Source organism: Zonotrichia leucophrys, chromosome 12 (assembly GCF_028769735.1).
Source record: "Zonotrichia leucophrys gambelii isolate GWCS_2022_RI chromosome 12, RI_Zleu_2.0, whole genome shotgun sequence".
In the NCBI taxonomy this organism is placed as follows: domain Eukaryota; kingdom Metazoa; phylum Chordata; class Aves; order Passeriformes; family Passerellidae; genus Zonotrichia; species Zonotrichia leucophrys.
In genome coordinates, this window is record NC_088182.1 from 2,570,947 (window position 1) to 2,590,805 (window position 19,859).

Here is a 19,859-nt window from a genome sequence, read left to right on the forward strand (position 1 = left end):
ATCCTAGAATTTTATGTAGCACAGCAAGTTGGGTCATTAAAATTTAGATTTGTTCTAACTACACACCAAATGGTTGAAATTACGCCTGGACATTTAATGTGCAACTGCTGGGCCACTCTGCTTTTACCAATCAGCTGGAGAATTCATCCCAGCAGGGTTTCCAGCTAATTAACAGGAATTTATAAAATATTAGGAGATGTATAGCAATAACTTGTCATGAGACATCCTCAAGTTGAGTTTATTTCCCTGAAAATGCACTACTTTAATTAAGAAAGTTAAATAATCACCTACCCTACCAAAAAAGCTAAACACTGGAACAGCTGTGGGTGTTTCCCACCATATAGGCTGGTTTTAATAATATTTAAATATAGGCAAATATGAAATATATAACAGCTGGTTTGTTTCCAAGAGGTCTGACAGGAAATAGCATCAAATACCAGTAGAAAGTTATTTCCCTTTGATGTTCCCCATGCACAGGGAGAACTAAAGTTGGGGGATCTGCAAAAATTCCCACTGATCTGCTCTGCTGTGAGGACCTTTGGGATATCTGAGGCAAAGGAATTGGGAGGTTGGGCAGCTTTCTCACAGGCACCACCTCCACAGCAAAAATCCCAGGGAATGGGATTTGCAAGAAAAGCTGGAGAAGTAAAAAATTCCTCCTAAAAATCTGATTTCTTGGATAGATATAAATTTTAGCACTGCTGGACTTTTATTTTGATCTCCCTTCCAGCTGCAAATCCTTGCCTGAAAATCCCAGTCACTAAAGCTCAGCTGGTCTCTTAATCCAAAATAGGCAGATTAACATCATTCTGCAGCATTTGTCTGTCAGAAACAGCCTGTGCAGTGCCCAGCAGTCCCTCCGAAAAGCACACAGGAAATGCCATAAATAAATGAATATCCTGTTTAACAACATTTTAATGATTCAACAGGATTTAACCAAGCCCTTCCATCCCATTCTCTCCCTTCAGGCTCAGCTTTCACTTCCACTTTTGCCCTGTCTGAGCAGTGATTATGAAGTTCCTGGTGCTCAAATCTCAGTATTTCCCAGTAAACATACTGGGTAATAAAACTCTGCATTTCTTCAATTCCTTAAAGTTGGAAAAGACCTCCAAGATCAAACCCAAGCTTTTCTGAGAGGCAGAATTGTCTCTTCTGACCCTGGGCAAAAATCCCATTCAAGTCCAAACCCACGGATCTTGAGGGCCATTTAATTTTGGACACAATTCTACCCCACTGGGGAAAAATCTGTTGTTCTTCACTGGGAGCAGCAGATTGAGGAGTAAATCTCATGCAAATTGTGTGTAATTCCAGCCTCAACAAAAACCTGCTTCCCTCCACAGTTGTGGATATTTGTGCTAAATGAAGGAATACATAACTCAACTGCTGGCACAGAAGCTCAAGGCTTAAAACCCAGGAAATGTGAAGCCTGGAAACCATCCTCAAGACTTTTACATAATTCCTTTGATGCACATCACAGGCTTTGGAGGTTTATCCACATTCCTTTAGTTCTTGGTGTAAAAATTCAAGCTCACATTCTCTTGGGCAAGGGATCTGTGGTGTTTTAAAACTTCCAGGCTGCAAGGGCAGGAGCCGTGAGCCTCCCATCCCCTCCCTGGGCCTGGCTGGTAATTTTAATTGCAGAAGCAGTTTCTTGCATAAAAGAAGCAGAGAAGAACAAATTCTGGTGAATTCTCACTATGCTTTACAGGAATTCTATATTTTTTTAATATCTTCTGAAGTCAGACATAAAAACCAGGCTTTTGAACTAAAAATGATAGCGGGGTTGAAAATGCAGAATAAATTTAAGTCAAATTCATCTTTCAGAAGAATAAAGGATCATTCCTATAGGATTTGCTAATCTTGCCTTACCTCCCATTTCATCACCATTTCATTGGGTTCAGAAGCTTCAACTCGGATGTTCTCTGGGTTTTTATCTGGAGCTGAAACCACACAGGTGACAAGGTCAGTTTGCACATCCCGTTTATTTGCATTTAGCATTCAAATGCCAAAAAGGATGGGAATTTCCCCTGTTAGTGACAGACACTTAAACAAAAAACGTTCACAAGATGAATGGCTTGGATCAGCAAAGCTGATGGGACCCAAGCACGTTGTTTATGCAGTTTGGATTCCTAAGTGTCCCTGTTGGTTGGAGCCACCAGCTAACATGGAACTGTGACTTTTGGATTTGAAAGCACCAGATGTGGGGGGATTATGAGAAAGAGATTTTTCTCCCTGTGGGGATAGCAAACAGAAGGTGCATCATTAGAGGTGCACACACAGCTGGAAAGCTGAGGAGGGAACTGAAATTGGTGCAAATGGGGGAAAAAAAGAGAGAAAATGCCAAGGAATGCAAATGCTGTGCTGAACAGTTGGCCTCTAAAATGACTTTCAGGGAGACAACATTTTCTGCCCCAGTGAATGCTCTGTAAATGGAGATTTTTGCTCCTGGAAGGCTCCTTCTAAATCCAGCTCTTCTGCAGGAACTGTTTGTCCATGAAGGTCTGCAAAGGGTGGAAAATCAGCAGAGTGAGGCGCTGGAGGTGTAGGAAAACTCAGCAGCATGGACTCCTCCCTTTGGCACCTTCAGGAATTTTATGCAGCACAGCAAGTTGGGTCATTAAAATTTAGATTTGTTCTAACTGCACATCAAATGCTCAAAACAACGCCTGGACATTTGATGTGCAACTGCTGGGCTGCTCTTTTTTACCAATCACTGAAGAATTCACCCCAGCAGGGTTCCCATCTCATTAATATCTAAAATATCAGAATATAGCTTGTCACGAGACGTCCTCCAGATGATTTTACCTCTCTGAAAATGCACTGTTTTAGTTAATAAAGTCAATTTAAGTGGTCACCTGCCCCACCAAAATTACTGAGGGTTATTCCAGTCCACCAAACCAGCTGGGGGCAATTCCCACCACAAGATCTACTTTTAATAATCCCTGAGGCTGCCACAGAGCAGTGCAAGCTCCCCTGATTCCTTCACACCCTCTGGAGCATGGGAGGGCACAGATATTCCAAAAAAAGCACAGAAAATACAAATATTTAGGAAAGCAGAGCCAGGTTTACCAGCTGGAGGGGTCGCATAGCGCAGGGATGGTTTGCTGGGCTGGCTCCTGCCCACGGCGTTGACGGACACCACGCGGAACTGGTAATTCACATATGGGGACAGGGGCAGCAGGGCTGTGCTGTCATTCCCTGGCACTCTGATGAGCTCCTGCCACATCTCCGGCTCCCAGTGGTTCTCTTCAAACTCTATAATTGACTCTGAGCAGGAAAAAAGAAAAAAAAAAAGGAAAAAAAGATAAAAAACCAACTTAGTGTGAACAGCGCAGGTGGAAATTAACTTGCAACAAATGAACTGTCATAGTTAAAGTGATTAAATCTGGTCATCAGCAGGGTTTGTGTCCTGTGACAACCAAGACATGCCAGAATTTTAAACTGCCCTAAAAAGTTATGCTGGAAACCCCTTCCTACCATTCACAGGGCTGTTATGGCTGGCCCCAGGTCTCCAGGAGAGTCGAACGCTCCGGTTTTGGTTTTCCGAGAGCTGGAGATCTTCTGGTGGGTCAGGAACATCTGAGAAAGAAAGGAGAAGTGTCAGGAGCACAACAAGTTATTTCTGTTTGTCCTGGCATTTTCCAGAGGGCTGGAACAGCACAGTCAGTGAAGATGGTGAAACTCCTCCTGATTTCAAGATGGACAGGTTGGGGAAAGTGGGAATTGCTTGGAAAGACCTTGAATCTTCAGGTGCTGATTTTTGCCTTAAACATAGAATCCTTCTAGAATTCATTTCCCCCTACCTGCATTATTTTGCTTGCAACAACAGATTTTTTTTTCCAAGTCAACCCCAAGGTTTGCTCAGTCATTAATGGGTACTGACCCTGCTCTGGGCAGGTCCAGTATCACATGGATTTACCAGGGGAAAAATCAGAGAGGGAGAAGGAGCCTCAGCTCTGGCAGTCACTGAACTTGGCCTTAGAGGGTGTGAGGGAAAGGAGAACATCCATTATCCCCGCCATGGGATCTGCATTAATGGGGAACTGGGACATTCACTACCTGCCCGCTCAACTAATGCTGTCCCAAGTAAACTTTTGACTGACAATGTAATTTCTTACAGAAAAACCAGCGATTTCCACCACCATGATGGTCTTTGTCATTGTGAAAAAAATTCACTGCGTTTGTACTGATTTTTTAAAATTGCAATACTGAGTTTTTATCTCAGAGTACATCAAGAAGTTAAAAAGTTTATATTTGGATTTTTTTCTTTTCTTCGTATTTCTTTCCCTATTTCTCTTGTACCTGGGAAAATATCAGGAGTTGAATCTGCAGGCATGTTGCTGCTCTATCCTCGGAGTACAGCTGGTTAAAATTCAATATATTAATTTAAAGATGCTGATGGTGCATCTTAAATATTCTCACCCCTCTACCTGATCATTAAATACACAACAAATACTTAGAATTATTCTAATTGAATATTTATTTTACTCTTAGTTGCCCATAATCTGATGTCTCTATTTAGTTCTTCAGTCAGCCCACCAGTTCTTGATTGCAAAAACCTGAATTTTTCACTTGGAAAATAGAATGTTGTTAATTCACCAAGACCTTTCTCATATGCAATATGAGAGCACAAAATGTTTTTCTTCTTCTGCAAAGCACCTTTTCAAAAAGGAATAAAATGCTTTATGAAATTTTCATCAGTGAAGTAACGAATCATCTACAAACATTTTGAATTATACAGCACTGAAGGACACAGCACCATAAATAATGTGCACAGCATCTTCCTAATTTACTATTTACTGAAAAATATCACTCCTTTAAAGTGGAAAAACATCTTGAAGGGCAGATTGACTTATTTCTTGCTGCAATCACTGCCAGCAATAAATACAAATGTAAAATGAAGCAAAAATAAATGTAATTAAAATGATGCAAAGCTGACAGAGAATCATAAAATCACAGAATGGTTTGGGTTGGAAAGAACCTTGAAGATTATCCAATTGCAGCCCCCTGCCATGGGCAGGAACACCTTCACCTAGACCAGGCTGGCTGAAATTGCGACCAAAAAGCAGAATTTTGGCTGCAATGGGTGCACAGCACTCCACAAGTTCATCCTTTTAATTCCAAGGGTCCTTCAGGGAGGGATGCAGGTGGTGAGGATGCTCTCAGAAAGCCAAGCTTCTGACCAGGGGGTCAAGGCTCTTCTCTTTGCCCCTGGACAATCATTCATGCTCAGTTCACAGATAGAATTAATTCCTTTGAGGTGCTTAACCAGCATTGATCTTCTGAGGAGCTGCACATCCAGATATTTGCCTGATGGCCTTCAAAAACAGTCCAGTTCTTGTGAAGGACTGGCCAAGGACTTCAAAGCAGCAGCAGAACCATCCTTAGAATGCTCTCACACCTTCCAGCCTGGGCAACTCCTGCAGCCTCTGAGCTGAGGCAAAAATGCTGCCTCACCTTCTACAGCAAAGATGAAAATAAATCGAGTTTGTGTCAGCATCACCATTCCCAGAGATAAGGGACAGCAGAGCTGAGCTTAAGGAGTGAGAGGCTCTGTGAAATTGGGATATTGAGGCTCTGTGAAAGGAAGCAAAGAAGTGCTGCAGTGGCAATTCCTGCTGCAACTCCTTGCAGCAGGAAAATCGACCTTACCCAGAACAATCAGCTGTGCCTCTGCCTCAGCAGTGTCCAGGGCAGTGCTGGCCACACACTTGTAAACTCCCTGATCCTCCAGGAGAACGCTGGATATGAACAGGGTATCCCTGTCCAGAATTATCCTGCAAGAAAAAAAAAAAAAGAAACATAATAAGGATGAGAAAAATAAGTAAGATGAGTATGACACACAATGTTGTTCTCTGAAAAATTGTTCATAATAGAACTTGGCACAGGGCACTCTCATCAAATAGCTGCACACTGGGCCTGCTGCATTAAATGTAATTGTGGCTCTGCCCTACACTGTGCTGAGGAGTATTATTTGTATTTTGTGGCAATTTAGCCTCCATGGCTGGAGGCTGGCCTGTCAATCCTGCTCTGAAAAGAAACACTAGATGAGCGTCTGGGCCATAGGATTTTGGCACGTCATTAATGAGACAAATATATGGGGTTTGTGATGGAAATTTTGCAAGACTGAGGGAAACTGAGCATTCCCAAGGCACTTGTGCCATGTCCCAAGCAGCAGGGAAGCTGCCAAGAATCCAAGGCCATGGGCTCCATGGCAGACATGGAGTTTCCATGGCACTGCCTCACCATCCTACAAGGGCCCAGCAGGATTTTCAGCTTCTCCATATTTAGGGAATTATCTCTCTCCTGTGGTAATTAATAAAGACATCTGATTTCCCCCTGTGGGACCCCTCTATGGAATAAAGGCTGAGCTCCAGCCCCCTGAGGTCAATGGAAATCCAAAAATAGGGCAAAATTCAGCCTGCAAATCCTAAATTCATATGTAGGAAAGATTCATGTCGGAATCCCTGAAACTTGTTAACCATCACATTGCAAAGACTTTGTTTTGGCTAAATAAGTGCAAACTACAAGAAAATACTGGTTCCACCGAAGTGGAGAAACAATCTGCTCTGGGGTCAGGGTTGTGTATTTGGGTTGGGCCAACATTTATATTATACATTAAAATACAGATATGTATTATGTATATATTAATATATAACTTTATATGCTGCTATGATGATACCAGAGTTAATAAACCCAAACCCATTTGGCTCAAAACTCACATTGCTGCATTTACATTCAGATGTGTGCAAAATGCAGATCTACTCACGTATCACATGGAGAATTCTGTGCAGACATAAATTTGCATTTCAAGCTATTAAGGCTCATGTTTAATGAAACTCCAGCTCCAGCACCACGCCAGATTATCCAGCTGAGATCAAGAACAGCCTTGTTCCTTCCCCACTCACCTGCCACCTTCTGTGCTGTTGACTGGCAGCTCAGCTCCATCCTTCCTCCAGGATAATTTAAAACTGTGTTTCAAGTGGGAATCATACTCAGCCTGGCATTTCAATAAAATGGAGTGTGATTTCAGCACTCGGGGGTTCTTCGGAGTAACAACAAGTTTTGTAGCATCTGATTGATCACAGAAAAACACTTTGATTAGGTGAGAGAGGGGCTATTACATCAAATTTTCACCAAGCACTTCATCTACACAAATCAACCTCAGGAGCAACAACCACATCTTTTTTTTTGTTTTATATACAAACATTTCAAGTGAAAGATGGTGGGGTTTGAAATAGATATTTGCCAAGATTTCGGTTTTTTTTATCTTGAAACATTTTTTTTATCTTCAAACGTTTTTTATCTTGAAACATTTTTAGTTCATGCCAAACCAAAGAGCTCCAGAAAAAAAAAATCCTCAAAAAAAAAAGTTACAGGTGAAAATCCTTGTTAGCAGCTTGTCATGAAATGGATGATAAAAAAAGAAAAGGCTTGAATATGATTTTTATGTCTAATTGCCATTTGAAATAAGCTTTGGCAATGATCCAAGAAAAATTACAAGCATATTAAAGTCAAGTGAGAAAAAATTATTGCAATCAAGTTTGTTCTTTTAATTGACTATAATCTGAATGCAGAAACAGATGAATAAGTAAGAAGAAAGCGTTTAGCTGAATTTATTTCTGCAGTGAAATGTTGCTCTGTGACAATTTCATTGTACATTTTCATGTTTATTAGCACTGTAAAATTCCCAAAGCCAAGGGAGTGGGTGGAAATGGAACACAATGAGTGAGCTTTTTCCTCAAGTTTGTCACAGCAAACCTACATCAGAGAGCTTTGCTAATTGAGTATTTAAGGGTTTTGTGTTTTTATTGGCAAGCCCTAAATCCTAAGCAAATTTGTAGCAAACCCACTAAATGCCACCTGTGTGCCCAACAGGAGCTGCCCACTGCCATCACACCCTCCAGGGAAAACCCCTCCTGCCAAGCAACCACACAAATCCCTTAAAGCAGAGCTGCAGCACCAGGGACGGATCTCAAATTTATAAGTAAACACATCCGAGGATTTTTATTTGCTCTGCTTAAAAATATTTATCAACAAACAGGCAAAAACCCAGTGCAAAATCCTTCAAGCAGCAGCACCCTGCAATGTGATTGGTGGGAGTTAATCCAGTTTGGGATGTACCTTCTGATCAACAAAAGGGGAGGAATTTTAGGGAAGGGAATCCCACAGCTGAGGGAGAAGCAGAAACACATCTGGACCCCACCAAGCCCAGGAGCCAAGAGCCTGCCCTGAGTGTAACAGGGCAGTGACAAAAAGGAAGGAAAATCCTTTCCAGATAATGTGTAAATGCAAATTTTTGGTGGCTTGTGCAGCTCCTGCAAGCATCCAGAAGAAAATGAGCACTATGTGAGAGCACGGAGAAATCCAGCTGAAAAGTTAAAGGCTACACATATACGAGACCTGTGGATAATTTCAGGTTGGAATATCCAGAGAATTCCTGAAGTCACAGAGAATTCCTGAAGTCACAGAATAAATCTGTACCCTGGACTGAATATTCACTACTTTCTGAGAAACTTAGACATAAAATCTTAGCAGCTGTGAAAGTTTTTTTTCTTTTCTCACCTCTTATATCCAGATTAGCAGTGATTGCTCTTTTCCCCACAGAATTGGCAGCCCAGCAGGCGTAGGACCCCGAATCCTCCTTCTTTGTGTTCCTGATCTCCAGGGTGCCGTTCTTGTTCACCTCATAGCGAAACGTTGAAAGGGGCTCTATGCTGTCATCCTTAGTCCTAAAGGTGATGAAAACAGGCCTGGGTTACTGCAGGAAGAGTCAGTTCATGGTTAGGGGTTACTGCAGGGGAATTTTGGGACTCAGCTTTGCCGCTGGGCAATTTAAGTCAGGATTAGTGAGATACTTCATGCAGCAAATCATGAAGTTCTGCACATCAAACCCACAGGGACAGAGTCTAAAAAGTTCTCTAAAATGCTCTGTCTTTAATCTGCAGCTGCCACCTGCAATTTTATTGCACCTGTCACCTGCTGTGACAATCCTGTGATTTCCAAGCCTATGGATGCATGTCCAGGTAAATGTGTTCTGTAAGTCACTGCACTCACTGCACTTCCACCTCAATAGTGTGTCCAAAATTGAAGGGTTGTCAGCAAACCCTTCAAGTTTAAACTGATGAAGCTGCAGCAGTATTTGGCTATAAACAGCATGGTTTTGCTTAATGTATGACCTGGCCTTTGTCTCAAAAATATATTGAGGACTTCCAGGAACTCTTTTTTTCCAAACCAGTTCTTCAGAATTCTCAAAAGCACATTTAAACACAGAGAATTTACATTATATACAGTTTTGTTGCAAATTTCTATTCTGAACTCCATAGAAATTATAATTAGCAGACTTTTCAAACGTGGGGAAGCCTGCAGGAACTTGTTTCACGTTAAACAAAACCCAATTTCCAGTATCTTACCATCTGACATCTGCTGCAGGTGAGGCAAAGATGTCACAGTGCAGGAAGGCGCTGTAACCCACAACTGTGGCGTAGTTTTCCTCATCTGGGGTCAGTATCAGGGGGGCAATATCTGCAGGAGAGAATTCAGAGTGAGCAGCACTGCATGTCAAAACTAGGAATATAAATATTGGCCCTGCACCCTGCCCTTTTCCAGCAAGGGTGAGAGGCTGAGGTGTTTAATGGGAATTTCACAGCTGTTTGGAAGAGTTGCACTGAGCAGCTGAGATCTCAGGACCTTCACTGACAGATAACCTGGGTTTACTGCTGGACATGGCAGAATTTGAAACATCCAGGAGAGAAAATAGACCCTGTTCTGCTGCCTCCAGAGATGTCTTTTATTAAATAAATTCCCCTCACTCTCTTTCTTCAAGGAACAGACTAAGCATCACAACTGAAATAAAAGATTAAAAATACACTTAATAATTCAAAACCAGCGTTGTGGCCACAGTTCAGTCCCCAGACACAGTGGTTTGACTGTGTTTGAATTCAAGTCTTTGAGCCCAACCACAACCACATTTTTAAAATATTCCAAAGCTCAGCAGTGCTTGTGCTAAGCACATCACACTGCCCATGATAAAACCGGTTGCAAAAATCTGGACAACATTTCTAAAAATCTGGGGCCAACCCAAAGGAACCATGAGATGCCCATGACCAGCCAAAGAAAGAACCATGAGGAACCCAAAGGAACCATGAGATGCCCATGACCAGCCAATGAAATAACGGAACCCAAAGGAACTATGAGATGCCCATGACCAGCCAATGAAACCATGGAACCCAAAGGAACCATGAGGAACCCAAAGGAACCATGAGGAACCCAAAGGAACCATGAGATGCCCATGACCAGCCAAAGAAACCATGGAACCCAAGAGAACCATGAGGAACCCAAAGGAACCATGAGGAACCCAAAGGACCCATGAGATGCCCATGATCAGCCAAAGAAACCACGGAGCCCAAAGGAACCGTGAGAAACCCAAAGGACGCATGAGGAGCCCAAAGGACCCATGAGATGCCCATGACCAGCCAAAGAAACCATGAAACCCAAAGGACCCATGAGGTGGTGAGGAGCCCCAGGCTGGGGCTGTGGATGTGCCCTCTGGGAGGGGACAGCCCGGGGCACTCACTGAGCACGTTGACGTTGGCGCTGGCCAGGATGGTGCCGTGCTTGTTGGTGGCCTCGCACTGGAACACGGCGCTGTCCTGCAGCTGCAGGTTGGTCAGGCTGATCTCCCTGGTGGAGATTCTCCCTCGGAAGGTCCTGCCTGGAAAACACCAGATTGCGTCAGCAGCTGGAGCAGCACCATGACTGGAAAGCTCCCAGGCTCTCCTCACGGCTTGGAAGGCAAAGGAAAGAACATCTTGAGGTTCCAACCAAGACCATACCCAAGAGCTGGTGAGTTCCAGGGCTCTGCCTTTGCCAGCAGTCCCATGGCCTGAGGGAAGCGCTCCAGGGCACCAAATTCCAGTAATTTCACCACAGAGATTTTTGAAATTATAATATTGCTACACCAGTGCTCCCCAGCCACCTGGGCTTACTCAGAAGCACAAAGGAGCCCTTGAGGGGTCCCAGATCCCCAAAAGATGGGAGAGTTACTGGGCAGCACCTCAGAGGTACCACAGCTCCACACGTGCAATGTTCACCATCACCCTCTTCAAGAATCCTATTTAAACATTAGTTTATTTAAGTAAATAAACAATTCATATCTAAAGAAGTGCCAAACCAGACATCATTTTGTGTGTTAGGACTTGTGGTCCCCTCAAACTGGGTGATACAGAGACACATTGTCACCACCATATTTTCTTAAAAATCCCTTTGCCAGGATTTCTTCTCCTGGGAAGCTGAGAAGCCCCAGAGAAAAATTAAAATAATAATTATCTGTTTCACTTCTCCAGTGTTTTGCTGCTTTGGAATGTGGTTTGGACATTGTTTACCAACTGGTCGTTGTTTCATCAGTTTCATGTGAATTGTTTTGACTTAATGACCAATCACAGCCAGGCTGTGTCAGGATTATGAGGAGAGAATCACAAGCTTTTAATTATCATTCTTTGTGGCCCTCTGGCTGTATGCTTTCTCTATTCTTTAGTATAGTTTTAGTATAGGATATAATATGATATAATATGATATGATATGATATTATATTATATAATATAATATAACGTAATGTAACGTAACATAATGTAACGTAATATATATAATATCAATAATATAATATTAATAATATAGTAAAATAAAATACTAAATTAGCTTTCTAAGAACATGGAGTCAGATTCAGCATCCCTTCCTGCCATGAGGAACCCCGAAAATTCCCCAGCAGGGCCTGGAGGAGCAGCCTGGCCCCTGCACCTACCATCGATGGGCCTCCCGTTGAGCTTCCACTGGATGCTGGGCTCGGGGTTCCCGATGGCCTCGCACAGCAGCACCAGGTTTGTCCCCACGCTGTAGACCCCACCCTCGGGCTTCTTCAGCCACTGGGGAGGCTCTGGGGAAAGAGACAGAGCAGGGATCAGTTGATGCTTTTTGGGGCTGCCTAAGAACAGAGGCTAATCTAAATTAAGGGAATAAAAAGCCGTGATATTTATTGAAGGGCCCTCAGGTACATTTAGGGCAGCCCCAGGGGTTGCACCCAAAAATGGATGATGGGTCAGGGTTTGCACACTTTTATGAGTTTGGTCCATTTGCATATTGGGGGTGAATCTGCCAATTCCAGCTCCAGGTAATGAAGTCATTGACCCCAAGTTTGCTCCCCCAACTCACTTTTGTTCCCATCTCTGGGCCCTGAGGCAGTGAGGTGTCCTTGATTGCCAGGCCTGGAGAGGAATTGTTGTGTCTGCCCCAAATGGGAAAGCAGCAGCTCACACTGTGTGTGGGGTTTGGAGTTACACACTAAAGAACTGCAGGGTTACAGAGAGATGGAAAATAGAAAAGCTGAAATCCTGAGGCACCACAGTCTCAGCCCCTCTGCTGTTGCTGGGATTCTCCAGGAGATGGCAAACGCCACCAACACTTCCCAGCCGCTGCTCACAGCCCATCCATCAATGGCTGAGCTGCATTCCTTGTGTTTCCCGGGTAAAGGAAAGGGGAAATTGGTATCAGCACCCGCCAGGGCTGTCCTGCAGGCTGGGTGGGTGCCAGGCAGGGTGGAGGAACGGGCAGTGCCCATCCAAGTGGGAAATGAATGCACAGGGAAGGAGAGGCTGGGAGGGAGGGAAAGGGTCGGCATTTCCGCAAGGACCCTCAGATGTGAGTGTGATCTATGAATTAAGGTGAGGCTATTGCAGCAAGACAAACAAGGTGGGAACATCCGTCCAGCTCAAATTCCCCTCCATAGGCATGAGCAAGTGGCTCCCCTCACCTTCCCTGGGAGCTGACAGAGCTCCAGGACAGCACTGACCCACCTTTGATCCACCTGCCCCTCTCCCTGGGCTGAGGAAATGCACCATCACCTTGATTTCCTGTTTTTCCGTGCTGTACTCAGACCAGAGGCTGATCCATACCACATTTAGGAGTGGTGAAATGTTTTCTCATGGATGGAGATGAGTGGTTTGGGTGCCCACACGGTGGTGGTAGAGGAGCAGCCATGTGCTGCTGCATTCCCCATGTTCCAGGGAAGCTCTGGGAAAACTCAGCTCTGCAGAGCAGCCCCTGAGCATCAGGTACCCAAACCTCGTGTGGAACAGACATCCACAGTGAGGGAAGGGAAATGAAGGGCAGAAAGGGGAATTTATCTCATAAATGCTTAGTTCTGACTGAACACAAGTCCCTGAGCCCTCAACCCAAAACACAGCCTTGAATTCATCATTTCCCCTTGAAAAGCACCACACTTCGAGATTTTAACACCAGACCTGACACTGCCTCTTCTGCAAGTGCTGGGAAGATCACTGGGCATCTTTCCCTACTAAAAAGGTGAGGTAATGTAGGGAAAACCTGAGGATTCATTAGTTAATGCTCATGAAATGCTTTGAAGATTAACAGAGCTGTTGCCTGGGAATACAGCAACAGATGTTATCAGTGAGATATGCTAAAGCAAAACATCACTGCTCACATTCACACAGATATTTTACAAAAAAAACACCCCTAAAGTGGGGTGCATTTCCACACCCAGAGCAGTATTCCCACAGGAGAGCACCCAGGAATGGTTTAATTAATATATAAAGACTAAAGTCAAATTCAAACCACTAAAGCTTATTTAAAATGATAAAATCATCCCACTTCCTTCACACAGCAGGGATTTTTCTACCAACATCCTCACTCAGTGCTTCTTCCCATCCCACAGTGACATGACCACATCTGTTCATCTTCCTGGTATTTGGCTCCAGGGAAAAACTCTGCAAACACCAGAATAGTTTGGTTTTGCAGCTCTTTTTTCTTCTCTCTCATATACACCATAATTTCACCAGGAAAAGATGAGCCAAAGGCATGGAGGTGAAAAGGTTTGCAGCAGTCCTGATTAAATTACTGGTTTGGAATTTTTCCTCTAAATCTGCCACAAATTTAGACAGGATATTTCCTTAGTTTGGAGACAACAGGCACAGGCAGATTAAAAACCACCTGAAGGATCCCTTCCTATCTCTATCTGTGCCCACACCCTGGAGCTGTGAGCTGATATTTGATGTCACTGCTCTCCTCTCTCAATTCTGGAATTGCTGTGGGTGCTCCAAGCAACTGAAGAGGCTGTGAAGTCAGAGGCAATGAGATTTTGCCAGGTGTGAAATGCAATTTCACAGAAAGGCTGAAGAACCTCTTTTCCACGTGGCAGATGTGCTATATCACTTAAAGTATATAAAATATACACATATTTTTAGCAACTACAAAATCCAGGGGTTGGATAATCAAATAGTGCATCTAGAATGGCAAATATTTCACTGCTTCATTTATTCTTCCTGGTAAGAGTTATCAATTTGCTCCTCCTGATTGATTTATGTCTTTATGGGAAATACTGACAGATCCAGAAAGGAAAAGGATCTAAAATGGGCATCTCCAACAGAATCCAAAATACCCACAAAGCATCCAAACATTCCCCTCAGCTTCTCCCACGATTAGAACAAATTTGGGACATCTAACCAGCTTCTGCCTTGCTGCAGTTTAACTCTCCCCTGTTTTCCATCACCCCCAGGGAATTTTGTGGAGAATCTTCCATTCCTCTCAAGGCTCTTGTACATTCCCCAGGTCTAATTTCTCCTAAATTAAAGATATCTATATTTTTTTCCCAAATGATTTTGCGCACTGTGACTGCCCCTGCTGCCTCCCCCTGACCTTTCCTGAAGAAGGTGAATTGTAAACATGCTTACTTCAGGTGAGACCATCTCAGCTCCCAGCAGTCTCTTACAACAACACTTTTCCTTCTATTTTCCAGGATGATTTTTGCCTTTTCTGCCAGACTAACACATCCCAGAGATGTTCCTCCTGCCATCCAGAGGATTTTCCCAATTCCCCCAAGCAGGCATTTCCCAGCCTGTGCTGGTGAGGCCAATCAGGGCTGCCTGGTGAGAATTGCTCTGTGCTTACCGAACCCATCCTTTCTATCCCACACCACTTACTCCAATTTATCACTTCAAATCCTCCTCCCAAAGGCTGGGAATCCACCCCAGCCCAGGGCCAGCAGCAGCTGCTGCTGCCACCTTGGGCTCTGCATCCCTGTTGGAGCAATTTTCCAGTGAAACACAAAGCTTGAGCCTGATTAAAACACCCAGTTCTGCTTCCCATTAATTTAATCTCTTTTCTTTTGCTCTGGCTGAGTAATAAAAGTATTACGAGACATAACTGCAAAGGCCCTTAGCTATTACATTATTACTATAATTAATCATTATATTGTAACAATTATTTCTATTAAACCCCACCTAGAAGCCTCAGTCGAGATCAAAGTAACTTTAGATCATTATGATCCTGCAAGGTTTGCAGGTTATATGTTCATTTTCTATTGGGTTTGGTGAACTACAAACCACAACCAAATAAACACCTGAAGTCAAAACAATTTGTGGGCTTGCTTTGCTGTTTTTTTAAAAATAATTCTCATTTTAATAACAACAGTGGGGATTTTGTGTCTGCTCAGGTATTCCAGGCTACATCCTCCCTTGCAAAGAGAGATTAAAATGCTCAAACAGTCAAACAATTTGCTTGCTGAATATTTTCATATGCTTGGTAATGATTGCCTGAATCTTTGCCCTCAGACTCAGTAGGATTAGGAAATGGGCTGCATGCAAATATCATTAAAACTGGTATTTAGAAGGGTGGGTTGGTTTGAGGTCCTCAAATACCAGAAAGCAGAGCAGAAAACATGGCACAGTGACAGAAAAATCCTGATTTACACCCCAGCACTCCGCTGAGGATGGCTGCAGGTTAATAACACATTAATTTTCCTTCCATATTTAATTTTCTTCTCCCTGCATGCATCCTGTGAGAGGAGGCTGTCAGGTGTGAGGAGCCCAAGAGCAGCACCAGCTCCCTGAAGCCTCCTGAAATGAATGCTCAGGACGTGCCCTTGGTGTGCTCACAGGAGCTGTGCAGGAGTGATGAACGTGCCCATCTCTGATCGACGACAGCCACGTTTGCTGCTCAGCAATTGCAGAACACAGCAGGGCTTGGGCTCTGGTTTACCTTCATACCTTGGATGTGAGGTGACTCCTAATAGGAAAAATCCCTGCTGCTGACAGGAGCCACCTTTAATTACACAAATGGATTTAATACCAATTGGAAAAGGATTTTTTACATTGCAATGGCTGGAGTGGGATTATTTCCTTCTTTTCCCTTGTTCTAAGTTCTTATTTGTTAATACGCAAAAATAACAATTTGCCAGGAAGTTTTCCTTCCTCTGGAAACTGTGGGAGAAGAAGGTCAACACTCTAAACTGCAAAATTAATGTTATTTCTCCGGTATTTTAGTTTTTGCAGCTCCTGCAATTTCTTTGAAGGAAATCGATAATTTTTTTTGCAGCCGAGAAAATCATCGCCAGATTGTTAAAATATTCTGCTACAGCAGAGATGCTCCAAACCATCTGGAAGGATTTCTAGGAGTCAGCACTTCCCCTGCACCCCAGCTGAGAACTTGCCATGCCCTGGGATCCTCCTCTGCCACAATCCCAGCAAGGGCAGGAGGAGTGCAAGGGACAAGGTTGGGTTGGGGGAATGGAGAGGATTCAACAGCCATTGGGAGAAAATACAGAGCAGGGAGCTCAAAGTGCTCCTCTCCCACCAGAAATCCGGTGACCACAGAGGGATGGGGAGCCCTGATGAAAACGAAGCCCTTGCAAGGTTAACAGGGTAAAACTGCCAGGCATTTGTTCTATTTTTTAAGTGCTGAGCAGAGGTTGGAGCGTTCTTCATCAGGCAAATGTTCTCAGCAAGTTTTTCAGCTGGGCCTCAGGGCTCTCAGTTTGTAGCTATTTGTGGGCAGAAAAAATGGAAGGGAGAGTTCTTGATTCTGCAACAACTCCTGAGAGCTCTGCTGGCTCCTGGGAATGGGGATCTCCACCTGATGCTCACCTCAGGGCTTGGGGAGGAGGAGAAGGGAAAAAGAAGCCTTGGGTACTCACTGAGGTGACAAAAAGGACCATATTTCCATTTTTTAACTGCTAAAAATAGTAGAAAGCAATTTTTTTTACATTGCTTCACAGGTTTTGTGATACTTTTCAGGGATTCCAGAAAACACTCTCCACTGAGGTTGTGCCTGTACAAAAATCACAGCAAGGGAACAGGTGAAGGATGCAAGGGGTGGTACCTTGTCTGCTCACTGAATTTTCACAGACCTCCCTAAGAGCCCACTTTTGGTGGAAACCAAAGAAAGGGACTTGAGCTAAATGTCCCTCTGATCCAGCCCAGCATAATAATTTTCACAGTTTTTAAGAGTAGAAAGAATAATTAGATCTTCTGACCTTCAGCTTAGTACAAGACATTGCATCAACCTCTCTGCTTGACTCACTCCCATCTTCAGATTATTGAACCTGCTCACATTTTTATATTGTTCCCTGCTTTTTGAGGCCTTCATGGTTCAGGGGAAAAAAACCAAGTGGCATTATTTACATTTTGTTTTAGAGGCGCTACTTTGTGCAAACCTTCCCAAATCCAAAGGGCTGGCATCAATTGGTGCAGTTGCTTGAGTCATATTAACAAAGATCCTCCTTCACCTCCCTTTTCCCACCTTTTAGTCCCAAACCAATAATTTTAGTGAAGAGTACTGAGCACCTTCCACATGCACGTGGAACTCGTGCTTGGCGCTGCCCATGGGGTTGCTGGCCGTGCACTCGTACTTCCCCTCATCAGCTGCTGTCACTTGGTCAATCTTCAGGGTCTTGCCAAAATTCTCTGTCTCCGGCTCATCCTTGGGCATGTTTCCTGTCACCTTGACCCAGCTGAGATGAGGAGTTGGCCTGAGAACAAAGGAAGAAAAAGAAGATTTTGAGCTGAACACAAGAAGCTGTTGTGATGCTTCACGTGGCAGAGCTGCTGTTCACACCCAGGGTTTGGGAGGTGCTTTTAGGGGATTTTGAGCTTTTAAAGCTTTGAAAACTCTGGGGCTACCTAAGGGTTACACTATACAGCTGCTCTGCTGCTCCTTGTTCTGCACAACCCCTGTGAGTGGGATTTTCAGCAGGGCAAAGCTGCATTCCTTGGATGTGCCTTGGCATGGACAGTGGGAAAGGGGACAGAGCTCATCCCCTCCTGCCCCAAAAGGGCACCTGAGGACAGCCAGGAGGGCCAGATCCATTGAAATGCCTCTTAGGAGGTGGCTGAAATGCTCTTCCCATCCCTAGAAAGAGCCAGAAGTGTCACAGAACTGGGGACAGACGTGGTTGGTGACCCCAACACTCACAGGACAGGTGGCCACAGCACCAGAGCTGCTCCTCCTGTGCCCATCTGTGCCCGTGGCTCCATGCCCAGGTACCCAGAAATTCTGCTGTTCCACCAGCCCTGCAAATACCCCATTATTCCCTCCCAGAGCCCTCATCCCACTCTTGTCCCAAAGCCAGCTCCCAGGCCATGCCCTCCTGACGCTGCCACTGCTCAGGGTATAAATCTTTAAAAAGTGACAGGTTGGAAATGTCCCTAATTCCCTATTTTGCAGTTGGGTGCCCCTGAGCTGAGTTCCTTGAAATCCACTTCCCATGGTCTGTGGACATTTGGCAGGGTGGACTGGCAGAGATGTAGGCAAAGCTGAGTGTTTTTCTGCTGAAAATGGGAATTTCAGCAAAGAAAAATAACGTTTTATTCTAAGAGTTGGCATTTTTGAAGGATTTCAATGAAAAGGTGTGCTTGGTGATAAGACAAAGAAGTACTTTGTGTTCTTTCAAAAGTGACTGCTTAAAAAAACCCACCTTTTTGTTAAAAAATTAATTTTCTAAAGAGTTTCCTGGAAAATTTAGAGTGAAACAAAAATATTTCTTTCTTTTTACCTTTTTCCAAAGGAACAGAAAGACTTTTTTGGCTTTCTCTTCTTGTATCAGATATTCATGCTTGCACATCAAAATTCATATTTGATTATTCCCAAGGTGATTTCCCTATTAAAACCCCTTGAAAACCCTCTAAAATCAGAGCTGTGGCTTTGGGGGTTGGTGGGGTGTGAATTAGACAAGGAAATGTTGCAACAGGGAAGCAAAACTCACTGCAGATACCTGGAGTGAATCCAACAGAGACGAGTCATTCACCTCCTTTCAGGAATGCCAACTCAACTCCTTGCCAGCTTCCACCAGCAATGCCCTTTCAAGCCCATATGGAAAAAACAAAATGCCCCAAACATGTGCAGGCAGATAAATATCCTGACTTTGGAATTTTATGGAGGGAAGAGAATCGCAGAGCCTTTAATGGGAATTATCTGGGTGTGAAGCAGCGCCGGCAGCTCCACGTCCAGCACCAGGGGATGGTGATTTAAAGCTCTGCTCCACACAAAGCCCTGTCCCAGCCAAACCAGAGGGACTCTGCTCTCACTGGGGATTCAGGGGGTGCACAGATTCTCTGCTTTTGGGCTGGCAGCTCGAATTCTGCAGTGACAGGCACAGGGCACAAACTGGGACATGGGAAGAGCAAAGCAGGGATCGTGGCTGAGTGAGCTGGAGCTGCAGCAGCAGCCCTGAGAAGGGAATCACAGCTCCTTGTCAGGGGGGAACTCAATATTTATTTCCAAATCCCATTCCTTATTTACCCTCATTTTGGCCTGTGTTATTTACAAGGAATTTGCTGGATTAAGTGATACATGATAAGCTTTTCTTAGTTTATTAGTTTTTAGCACATTATGTTATAAATGTTTTAAAGCCAATCATCTAAAATTACCCTTTGTAGGTCCTACTACAATGCATCTTTCATAGTTCTATTTCTCTAAAATACTTCATCTTATTTACAAAATAACCCTTTAAAATTTACTTCTAGCTCCATTTCTCTCTCAGCAATATCTGTCTTATTCTATAATATTTTTAAATC

At 43.8% G+C, this 19,859-nt stretch overlaps 1 protein-coding gene across 8 annotated transcripts in view; it reads right to left on the reverse strand.

The window, feature by feature from the left end:
• The window catches only part of CHL1 (cell adhesion molecule L1 like), a 135,109-nt gene that overhangs the window by 20,521 nt on the left and 94,729 nt on the right, over window positions 1-19,859 (reverse strand). For all 8 annotated transcript variants that reach the window (XR_010441821.1, XM_064724106.1, XM_064724112.1 and 5 more), the window contains 10 exons: window positions 17,631-17,815; window positions 11,801-11,932; window positions 10,577-10,714; window positions 9,414-9,525; window positions 8,566-8,732; window positions 6,909-7,074; window positions 5,653-5,777; window positions 3,478-3,579; window positions 3,070-3,267; window positions 1,870-1,940 (listed from right to left, as the gene is read on the reverse strand). Coding sequence is in view for 7 of the 8 variants with exons in the window: in XM_064724106.1 (XP_064580176.1) it covers window positions 1,870-1,940; window positions 3,070-3,267; window positions 3,478-3,579; window positions 5,653-5,777; window positions 6,909-7,074; window positions 8,566-8,732; window positions 9,414-9,525; window positions 10,577-10,714; window positions 11,801-11,932; window positions 17,631-17,815 (1,396 nt within the window). In the remaining variant the exon portion in view is untranslated. The remainder of the gene's footprint in view (window positions 1-1,869; window positions 1,941-3,069; window positions 3,268-3,477; window positions 3,580-5,652; window positions 5,778-6,908; window positions 7,075-8,565; window positions 8,733-9,413; window positions 9,526-10,576; window positions 10,715-11,800; window positions 11,933-17,630; window positions 17,816-19,859) is intronic.